Source organism: Haliotis asinina, chromosome 6, assembly GCF_037392515.1.
Source record: "Haliotis asinina isolate JCU_RB_2024 chromosome 6, JCU_Hal_asi_v2, whole genome shotgun sequence".
Lineage (NCBI taxonomy): Eukaryota > Metazoa > Mollusca > Gastropoda > Lepetellida > Haliotidae > Haliotis > Haliotis asinina.
This window is the reverse complement of record NC_090285.1, coordinates 69665711-69677228: the sequence shown is the minus strand read 5'-3', so window position 1 is coordinate 69677228 and position 11518 is coordinate 69665711. Positions and strand designations below refer to the sequence as shown.

The 11518-nt window shown below is 41.1% G+C and overlaps 1 protein-coding gene across 3 annotated transcripts; it reads left to right on the top strand.

Moving 5' to 3' along the window:
- Positions 1-427: 427 nt before the first annotated feature.
- Positions 428-10843, top strand: LOC137287530 (superoxide dismutase [Cu-Zn]-like). Of its 3 annotated transcripts, XM_067819877.1 has the most exons (7): positions 433-587; positions 2608-2704; positions 3783-3852; positions 5720-5834; positions 6646-6774; positions 8392-8943; positions 10562-10843. In XM_067819877.1, the coding sequence occupies exons 1-6, from the start codon at positions 522-524 to the stop codon at positions 8497-8499; spliced, it is 585 nt and encodes a 194-aa protein (XP_067675978.1). In that variant the 5' UTR covers positions 433-521; the 3' UTR covers positions 8500-8943; positions 10562-10843. The 3 variants fall into 3 exon arrangements, with proteins under 3 accessions (XP_067675979.1, XP_067675978.1, XP_067675980.1); XM_067819878.1 differs by lacking the exon at positions 6646-6774 and having other exon boundaries at positions 428-587; positions 5720-5837; XM_067819879.1 differs by lacking the exon at positions 6646-6774.
- The last annotated feature ends 675 nt before the right edge of the window (positions 10844-11518 follow it).

Below are 11518 nucleotides of genomic sequence, written 5' to 3'. Positions count from 1 at the left end.
CAAATCGTCAACTTGGAGGGTCAGTTTGCTTTGTCACCTGAGGATATCGTGGCTTGGACTTGTGAAAGACGTGTACGACATTTAATCTATCCTAGGCACTGATTATGAGGGCGATGGAGTGGCCGTGTGGTTAAAGCATTCGCTGGTCACGATGAAGATCTCGGTACGATTCTCACAGGGATACAATTTTTGAATCCTATTTCTGGTGTCACCCACAATGCTATTGCTGGGATATTGTACAAAGTGGGGTAGATGTTTAACCCAGAACTGGGGAAGCTGACGGTAATATACAGAAGCCAGAATCCCATGTGCCACAGTGACGGAATTGAGCTGACATTGTCGGAAAGACAGACGGTATCCCTCCCTCCCTCCCTCCCTCTTGTTGAGGAAACAAATTTACTGGATAGGGTTTATTCCGTTCTTATTTGATTTGCTCACGCCACTGTGGCAACCAATACGGTGCATTTCTTCACAGTCTCGTCCACAACAAGTGCTTCACGGTGGAATTCTACTTGTGAAAAATGTTTATAAATGCAGTGTGTGTGCTGATGGGTGCAGTCCAGGGAACAATTTACTTCTCGCAGGCGGTGTGACAATTTGTGTTTCTTACCTTGCATTTTATTTTTCTAGGGTAGATAGCAACGTCAGCGTGTTCTTGCAGGCACAGGCGACCGATACATTTCTTATTATGACCTATGTATATAAGATATATAAAAGGTGTGTTATTATATATCGAAACAAATGGTGGCTCGGCTCGGCTCAACTCGGTTTCGGTCTGACAAACGCTTCCTTCTCTGTAACCATTAAATAAGCTTCGCATGGCGATGTAAGCGTTTGTCAGACCGAAACCCGGCAGAGCGGAGCCTGGCCGCCATTTTTTTCGATACACTGTCACATCTTTATAGGTCACACCTATAAATATATCAGAGTCGGGCCCTATGCTGGCAAGTCAAGTGATCTGAGGCCTAATATCTAGGACGAGTTAACGATCTAGATGTATTGTTGGCAAACCCACATCACATTTAATTTACGCTTTGGGCAAGTTGTTATCCCTCAGTTTAACTGAAATAATATTTGAGTGTATTTGAGGAATGAGAACTTGACATATGTCGCATGTATGTGTGTGTGTGTGTGTGTGTGTGTGTGTGTGTGTGTGTGTGTGTGTGTGTATGTGTGTGTGTGTGTGTGTGTGTGTGTGTATGCATGATCATGTGTCTATATAATGCGACATGAGTGAACATTTGATTTGTAGTTTACTTCTGTCAATTCATTCCAGTTTTTTAAAACGTAGCACAGATGCCTTTATTATTTTGCACAGACATTAATAATTTATTTCTTAGTGGAACTGGATTTCATGTCTTCAGTTAGTCAATACAATTTTATTCTTTTTACTGTATAAGCCTTTTGGTGCTGCTCACAGTTGGTTAAAGAAGGAAGGGTAATGAGGTAGAAATAGATCTTAGAGGTTTTACGGTGATTCTACATTAACAATATTTACGCTGCCTACAGCTATTTAGGGTTCCATGGTTGTTCTTGGCCGTAGCTCCGTTGTCCCTGGTTCTATCGTCAAAATGCTTACGGCTCCGAAATCGCCAGTACCAGCTGTCACACTAATACATCATGTCATTTAAGACACCGGAATTCACTTTATAGAGGTGTTGCCAATAATGTGTCCCAAACCTATGATTGTGGGCTGGAGTCACGGATTGCCCTCATTTGTAGGCTGGTTGGCACCTTACCCATGCAGTGGAGAACATGTGAGCTCTGGAGCCACGAAGCCTTCTCAAGCTAATGTCATGAGCTTCGACCCACGTAACTGGGATACAAAGGCGTACAATGAACCAAGTCACAGAACCAGACTATCGAAGCCAGTCAGTCGCCTTTGACAAGTACTTGTGACAAGTACTTGTGACAAGTAAAGGGTTTTCTTTATCTCACCCGCGAAGATCCGGGGGAAAATCGGCCTCCAGCAAGCCATGCTTGTCCCAAAAGGCGACTATGCTTGTCGTAAGAAGCGACTAACACTATCGGATGGTAAGACTCGCTGTCTTGTTTGACACATGTGATCGGCTTCCAGTTGCGCAGATGGGTGCTCATGTTGTTGATCACTGGATTGTCTAGTCCAGATTCGATTATTTACAGACCACCGCCATACTGCTGGAATATTGCTGAGTGCGGCGTAGAACTAAACTCACTCACTCCTGTTTGGGATTTGTACTCTTTCGAATCTCCATGGCTTACAAACGTGATCAGGGAAAGACCTTTTTTTCATAAATGAGACCATAGTCATACTTGGGTTTGAGTTCGGGATCCATACAATCAGTAGAAATTGGTGGGTTCGTGATGTCAAATCATGTGACAATAATGACATCACGAGGACATCTGAAGCATGCAGGTTGCAAGTTTGCACATGAAATTAATCTGAGCACTGAACATTGTTTGAAATTAATTGGGTGGGGGTGGGGGTGGGGGTGGCGTCTTTGAGATTTTCTTCAATAGTACTTGATTCTAGGCTCCACCCAAATCTTCAACTATTAACTTTAATCGTTCAAATGTTGACCCAAGTATAGATTATACATAATGACCTTGACCTTCTATGACTATCAGAATCCGGACGGATCAGTGACTGTGACGGGCACCATCACCGGCCTGACGGAGGGATCACATGGCTTCCATGTCCACGAGTTTGGAGATACGACAAATGGTAATTGTTGGGTACCTTATCGGTCATCGTGACATACATCTCACAGTCCTGTTGATTTAGTGATACGTAGTGTGGTGTTTACCCAGTTTAAGGTTTTTTGGAGGGGAATGTGGGGCATACGTACACTCTGCTGGGGTAATTGTTTGAAATCTGGGAGTAAAACATTTCGACAAGGAGGAGACATTTCCATGATCACCCTTCCTTGCGGATCTTTTTCTGTATCCATGTGAATCAGAATTTCTTACTGGATTGGCAAAATACAAACAAGGTGATCTGGCCAAGAAGTTGAACTTAACTTTCCAGTACATGGATGATATAATATTGTTCAATAATCCACCGCAACTTGAAATTAGGGAGACAAGTCAGACCGCCTCAACTGTTTCATATTTAGATCTATGCATGAAGATTCAGGGTGACAAGAAAGTTTGCAAATTGCTGTGGGTGCGGTGGCATGTCCTAGCCGTTAAAGCATTCGCTCATCACACCGAAGGCCCAGGGTCGATTCCTCACATGAGCATAATGCGTGATGACCATTTCTGGCGATATTGCTGGAACACTGCTAAACACCAACAAACTCACTCACTCACCCCACAACATTCAAAGCCTCATTGAATCTCTCAAGAAATTTTGTGGTAGCCATGTAGAGGAAATTTCAGTGACCCTGATCAGAAAATCAGTCTCAGCACAAACGTGTGTATATCAGTGATCCTGTTTTGGTGTGTTTGTTTGTTGTGTTGTTGTTGATGGTGATTTTTTGTTTTGTTGTGTTGTTGAAACAGTGCATGCATGGTTGTGAATATTAACAAGTCCACTTTCAATATCAATTCATTGTCATATAGGTTGGGATTTTGAAATGTGTGTGTTCTAATTATGGAATTACTTTGACTATTTAATGTTTTCAGTAGTTTCTGTTCAATGTTCCTCCTTTAAATTGTTTTCTCTATCAAATGATGTAGTTATATTTATATTGCATTAATAAGTTCTGTGTATTTTCTGTATGCCTTTTGTGTTTACTATGGCAAGTACGTGACTTTATTTGCCCAGTTTGAAGGAAGCTGACATTGTGACATGTTCATAGGCTGCTTCAGTGTTGGGTCACACTACAACCCTTTCGGAGTGACGCATGGCGCACCAGAAGATGAAAATAGGTAACGAAGGACACTGCCTGGTAGCATTACTTCTGCAGCAGTCAAGAATATTTTACGATGGAATGGGTATATTATTGGAGGATGGCACGATTGATAAGCTACAGCCATATGGCTGAATGGGGTGTGATTTAACTTCCTTAAGTAGTATGCATGTTTTACAGTGCAGACTACTTGTGATGTCTACAAAACTCAGGTTAGGTTAGGTCCCTTCCCTCCGGCCCTATTGTCTGTGCCGTTATATATACCCAGGGTTTGTCAGTCTTGGTCTTTGTTCTAACTGTTCAGAGATGGGTCACGGTCAGTGATGGGTCATCAGGAATGATGGCCCCTAGTTATCTTTGTTGGACATGCATACAACATTAACACATCTCTTGGAGTATTGAATATAGCATTAACACACCCCTTAGTGTATTCAACATTGCATTAACACATCTCTTGGAGTACTGAATATAGCATTAACACACCCCTTAGTGTATTGAACATAGCATTAACGCATCTCTTGGTGTATTGAATACAGTATTAACACACCTCTTGGTGTATTGAACATAGCATTAACGCATCTCTTGGTGTATTGAATACAGTATTAACACACCTCTTGGTGTATTGAACATAGCATTAACGCATCTCTTGGTGTATTGAATACGACATTAACACATCTCTTGGTGTATTGAACATAGCATTAACGCATCTCTTGGAGTACTGAATATAGCATTAACACACCCCTTTGTGTATTTAACATAGCATTAACGCATCTCTTGGTGTATTGAATACAGTATTAACACACCTCTTGGTGTATTGAACATAGCATTAACGCATCTCTTGGTGTATTGAATACAGTATTAACACACCTCTTGGTGTATTGAATATAGCATTAACGCATCTCTTGGTGTATTGAATACGACATTAACACATCTCTTGGTGTATTTAGTACAGCATTAACACACCCCTTAGTGTATTGAACATAGCATTAACGCATCTCTTGGTGTATTGAATACAGTATTAACACACCTCTTGGTGTATTGAACATAGCATTAACGCATCTCTTGGTGTATTGAATACAGTATTAACACACCTCTTGGTGTATTGAACATAGCATTAACGCATCTCTTGGTGTATTGAATACGACATTAACACATCTCTTGGTGTATTGAACATTGCATTAACGCATCTCTTGGTGTATTGAATACGACATTAACACATCTCTTGGTGTATTTAGTACAGCATTAACACACCCCTTAGTGTATTGAACATAGCATTAACGCATCTCTTGGTGTATTGAATACAGTATTAACGCATCTGTTGGTATATTGAATACAGTATTAACACATCTAGGGTGTATTTAGTACAGCATCAACACACCCCTTAGTGTATTGAACATAGCATTAACACATCTCTTGGTGTTTTTAGTACAGCATTAACACATCTCTTGGTGTATTGAACATTGCATTAACGCATCTCTTGGTGTATTGAATACGACATTAACACATCTCTTGGTGTATTTAGTACAGCATTAACACACCCCTTAGTGTATTGAACATAGCATTAACGCATCTCTTGGTGTATTGAATACAGTATTAACGCATCTGTTGGTATATTGAATACAGTATTAACACATCTAGGGTGTATTTAGTACAGCATTAACACACCCCTTAGTGTATTGAACATAGCATTAACGCACCTCTTGGTATATTGAATACAGTATTAACACACCTCTTTGTGTATGGAATAGTGCATTAACTCAGTTCTTACAGTTTTGAGTATCCACTAAATCTGCAAGTAATATGAGTCCAGTTACAAACACTCCTGAAGTTGTCTTAACTGTAATTGTGAAAATAGAATGACTCATATTATATTTGTATTTACACAGACATGCTGGTGACCTTAGCAACATCGTTGCCAATGCTGATGTAGTAGCAGCTGTCAGGATTGAGGACTCAGTGATAAGTTTGAGGGGCGAAAATTCAATCATTGGCAGAAGTTTAGTTGTAAGTGAATACCTGTGTCGCAACTATAGTAACTGAATGTCTGAGCTGGAACTACAGTTAGTGAATGTCTGAGTTGGAACTATAGTTAGTAAATGTCTGTGTTGGAACTATAGTTAGTGAATGTCTGTGTTGGAACTATAGTTAGTGAATGTCTGTGTTGGAACTATAGCTGTTAGTGGCGGTCTTTATAGATGTATGTGTCAAAACTACAGTTGTAAGTGAAAGGCTGTGAAAATGCCTGTTTAGGAACTATAGTTGTTAGTGTATGCCTGTGTAAGACCTATAGGTGTAAGTGAATGCCTTTGTAGATGCATGTGTCACAACTCTAGTGATTAGTGAACACCTGTGTAGGAAATGTAGTTGTAAGTGAATGCCTGTGTAGATGCATGTGACGAAGCCCTGTATTAAGGTGTCTGTGTTTGTCACGGACATTTCATGTCAAGATTTACTGTCAACATTTCAATTTAACTTAAATGTTTTTGTCATGTAATTGGGACCATAGTAACTAGTTTTCAGGATTTATGGTCTAACTTATGTTAACCGCTTTATTTTGGAAGGGATACGTTATTTCCTTCCATAAAACACAGTGGAAGACTATTGTTATCATCTTTATTTGAACTATTTCTTCGTTATAAGTTACTCTAGGACAATTAAAGTTATAGGTGAAGGTGGCGAGTAGTGTCTGCTATCACATGTTCAGTTACCAAATCATAAGATCAATTAATAGTTTTGCTATGGATTAAAACCTGGTGCTTGAGTAACACAAGCACTGAGTTCCAAGTATCACTTTTAATATTTCTTGGTCAAGTCAGAGGTTGTCCCCTCCGACGTCCGCCAAACACATCTAACTTCAGGGACCATTCTAGTTGGTGGCAGTTCCCACGGTGGACTCACATCAACTAGAATCCCTTGGGACGCTGGACACAGGGATATGCTGGTAAGTTCCTTGCATTCTTACCTTCTGTCTGGCGTTCCACTTGTAACTTTTAGACTATTTGTCTTGACAGGGATAGGTTGGTATTGATGTTTTTGGGGGTAGATGACATGTTTCCTATCTATCCTATGTTTCCAGAGGTTAAGTCCTCAAATACTAGTTCATTGTTTTTCCATATTACTTATCTGATTTGGGCGATGCCTATCTTCATGTGTATAGTCCTAATAAAAGGTATTATTTTTGCAGTTGGGTTGTGCTCTCTTTCATATATATTAATTTAATCAAGTTCACTGGTGCAGTCAATATGACACTCTTAGACGACCACATGTGGTTGAGCCAATGACCCTTAACGTAGGGGTCATTACTCTTGCCAGCACCGTGACAATGAATGTGTCAAAACGATAGTGATTAGTGAATACCTGTGTAGTTGTAAGCAAATGCCTGTGTAGATGCATGTGTCAAAACTACAGTGACTGGTGAATGCCTGTGTAGGTACTATAGTTGTTAGTGAACGCATGTGTAGATGCATGTCAAGGTATAACCTGTGTAGTTATGTCCCCATGCTTCCAATGTCCATTGGAAGAAACCAGATTCAATACCTTCCCACATGTGATATGGAATTCTTCTTCCTCTGTAGTCACTAGTAAACCGTTCAGTCGTGAGCTGAGAATCTGAACATTGGAAGTAATCCCGAGAGCCACGCTCGGGTGGGTAGCTACAGATTGCAACAATGTCTTCCGTTCAAAGGAGGGAGATATTGTGATAACTAGAGGCGAGATACCCTACTGAACTGTAGTTCATGTCCTCACACGAGAGGGCGGCATCGCAAGTAGAATCCACGGCTACAGTCCTGACCTGGCACTCAGTGATTAAAAACATGTTTTTTAATTTGAATTCCCACTGGCGTGATAATGACCGGGAGGTCAAAGGTTAACATGGGAACCTCTCGTATCACGAGGGTGATAGTATCTCTTCTAGCTATAACAATATCAACAGTGTTTGTTGTGAGAGTTGTTGAAACTTTCACGGGTATCACATGAATGATCAATGTATGCAGTGCTGTAAACGGCAATGCTGCTTCACAACTGTAGGTAGTGAGTTCTCCTCCCTTCCTGTATATGTATAGTACCAGTAGACACTGCACCTTTAAGAATACCACGAATATTGGTCAGTAACAAAAAATACAGTGTTAATGTACCTGAACAAGCTAAACCTTTCACTTGCTAAAATATACATCGAGGAGATGAAATTGTTCCTCCAAGATGTGAAAATTTCGAACCACTCCAACAAAGAAAACAATAACGATACGATTCATCTGCTAGAATTTCAGTTTATACACATGCAGTGAAAACTCTAAAGGTAATTTTGGCGAAGCGTTATGTGAGTACTAACTGACACACCCACCCAAGGCAATGTTTCCACAACCTCTCTTCAACAACTATTGTCAAGTGAGACATTAAAGAATATCTAAAAATATATGCTCATTCACAGGAAGTTTCTGATTTTTTATCTTGGTTTGATTTTATGTGTGGGACAAGTTACCCTGAACATAAAAACGTACATTTCTGTCTGGAACATGATTGCTTGACCATTGGCTGATTGGATACTTCTTCTTTGCAGGTGTCTGGACGAAAAGACGATCTGGGTAGGGGAGGCAATGAAGGGAGTCTGAAGACGGGGAATGCTGGGAGTGCACTGGCCTGCTGTGTGATTGGTATTGCCAAGTGACTTAAAGTTGCTGTCGGCTATACTCTCACGTATATTTCACACTTGAACAAAGTCAGTGATAAAATGAATATTTTAGAAAATCTACCTCTATCCTTGTTAACAGTATCTAGCTGAATAATTGCTGATCTTACCAGCATTCTAATATCACCAGTGTTATCATGCTTAAAATGATAAATGTATAGCAGTTGTACATTCCGATACTGGTTTCAAGCGATAAAAAAACTACAATATTCAAGACAGGCTTCATTGCTAAAACTAAAAATAGTGGAATATACATCTGTCCTGGAGGTATTTCTTCAAATATTATTTCTGTAATTTTAAGGTGATGTATGCATTCTATGGTAATGTATCAACACACTGCACATACAGGGTAATTTTATATATTCACTTTTGTAAAATAGTGTGTCAAATTAAGCGTATTAAGCAGTGTACTTGTGTGTTTGTGTATCTATACATATGGAAATTAATTAAGCAACACCAAATTCAAAGACACATAAAAACTTAACAAAGTTTAACGAAGTAATTTTGATGATTGATTATTCAATTTTGATGTATTGACATACAGCATGAGCTTTTCATGGGTTGATATGACGCGCGTGAAGCTTGCACAGCGCACGTGCATTGCTTTAACCTCAACTTTCGAAAAATGCACTTTTTCCCTGGGGTGTTTACAAGCGCAGGGTGTCGATTGCATTCGGTTTTTCATTCATTTCAATGTCATGGCACGTAGGAAATTATCAGAGGCCACTCGTTGGCAAATAATCGGCATGAGGAATGCTGGTATGTCTCTAAGACAAATCGGGACTCAAATCGGACGACATCATTCCATAATTTCAAAACTTTTGAAAAAATACCGGGCCACTAATGAAGTTAAAGACCTGCCTAGACCAGGAAGACCCAGGAAGACCACAGTCCGGGAGGACAGAGCTTTACTGAGACTTGTACGGCGCAGGTCCTTCGACTCGAGCTCTCGGTTGAGACAGGAGTGGCTTCCAGGGAGACCCATCTCGAACAGGACTGTTCGGAATCGTCTGAAAGCTGCAGGATACCGGGCAAGGAGGCCAATCAAGCGACCCAGACTGTCTCCAGCCCATAAGGCAGCCCGACTGGCCTGGTGTAATGACCGTTTGCACTGGAACATTGCCTCTTGGAGGAAGGTCCATTTCTCAGATGAGAGCCGGTTCTTGCTGCACATGGTGGACGGTCGTACTCGGGTCTGGAGGCAGAGGAACACAGCAATGGCTCCACGGAACATCCAGGAGACTGTGGCCTTTGGGGGAGGTTCCGTTATGGTATGGGGGTGCATTTCCATGAACTGCAAGTTGGATATCATTACCATCCGTGGCAACCTTAACGGTGTTCGTTACCAACAGGAGGTTCTTGACAGGGCTGTGGTACCTCATTTTGAGAACCATCCTCTGGCAACGAGACCCATATTTATGGACGACAATGCTAGACCTCACAGGGCGCATGCTGTAAATGATTTTTTGCGGCAAAATGCAATTGACAGAATTCCATGGCCTGCCATGAGCCCTGACCTCAACCCCATTGAACATTTGTGGGACTTTATTGGCCGTCGTGTGAGGCAGAGAGACCCACCAGTCCATAATCTCAACGAATTGACGGCTGCCCTGCATGAGGAGTGGAACAGGATCCCCCAGAATCAGATCCGGAGACTCATCCAAGGAATGAGGAGGCGTCTGGAATCGGTGGTGCGTGCGCAGGGAGGACACACTAGATATTGATGAAAGTCGGTGTGCAGACTCTCAGATGACTGTTCTTTCTTTCCATGTGACATTTGTGTTAATACACCTGACAACAACGTCTGTGGATGAATAGTAAATTGTGTCCATTTTTTCATGAATTTAAGACAGTTTTAAGAATTTGGATTTCGTTGCAATAAAGCAAAGTCTTGATACTTTTTCCCTTTAAGTTGTTTGTCAGAGATCGTCTGTTGAATAAAAAAGTGTCAAACTATATCAACCCGGCATATTTTGATTGTCAGAACACTTCAAAGTTGCTCCAATAGAAAAAATTGGGGTGTTGCTTGATTAATTTCCAGGTGTATATTATTTGATTAACCATGTTTATTGTAATCATCAACATTTCATGGTGTTTTGCAAACAGATTCCGACACTTAATGAGACAACATTATGTGAGTGTATTCTTCTGTATTATGTTACTGAGGGTCGACAATTTTACAGGCACACCCGGAGTTAAGAGCACAGTGACTGAACTTTATCAATTGATTTTTCATTATGCATAGGCAACAAACAGATAATAAATGGACTTCCCAGTGCCGAAGCGTTAGCGCAGCAGACCCTGGGAAGCAGAATGAGCCGTTTTCTGTTTCCTAGTCACTAAAATGTCTACGGAAACTGTCGATGTTTACGGAAGAGCGGCCAGACGTTTGTTCAAAGAATGAGGGAAGTTCTAATGCGAGGACCTGTGGTCAAATATGAAAGGCAGGCAGGCAAACTGAATACGATGAGCAGAACGCTAAATTAAAGAATGACCAACACGCTCAACACAGTGATTTGTGAAAAACGTATGAACGACTGAACTGCACCTTAAAATATTGAACTGCACGTTAAAACAGTCTGTCTGCTCAGTTTCTATGCTCGTGAGTGTCACGCCTTGTGTATTTTATGTAAGAGTGTAAGAGCTGAACTGACGAGTAAAGGTCAGTGAGTGATTTTAGTTTTACGCCGCACTCAGCAATATTCCAGCCATATGACGGCGGTCTGTAAATAATCCAATCTGGACCAGACAATCCAGTGATCAACAACATGAGCAACGATCTGCGCCATTTGGAAACCGATGACATGTGTCAACCAAGTCTGTGAGCCTGACCACCCGATCCCGTTAGTCGCTTTTTATGGCAAGCATGGGTTGCTGAAGGCCTGTTCTACCCCGGGTAGACCTTCACGTGTCCAGTAAAGGTAGCAACATAAGGCTTGCGGCCATACGACCATTGTAACCAATTGACACGTTACTCAGGTTCCAGCCTATATTCTGC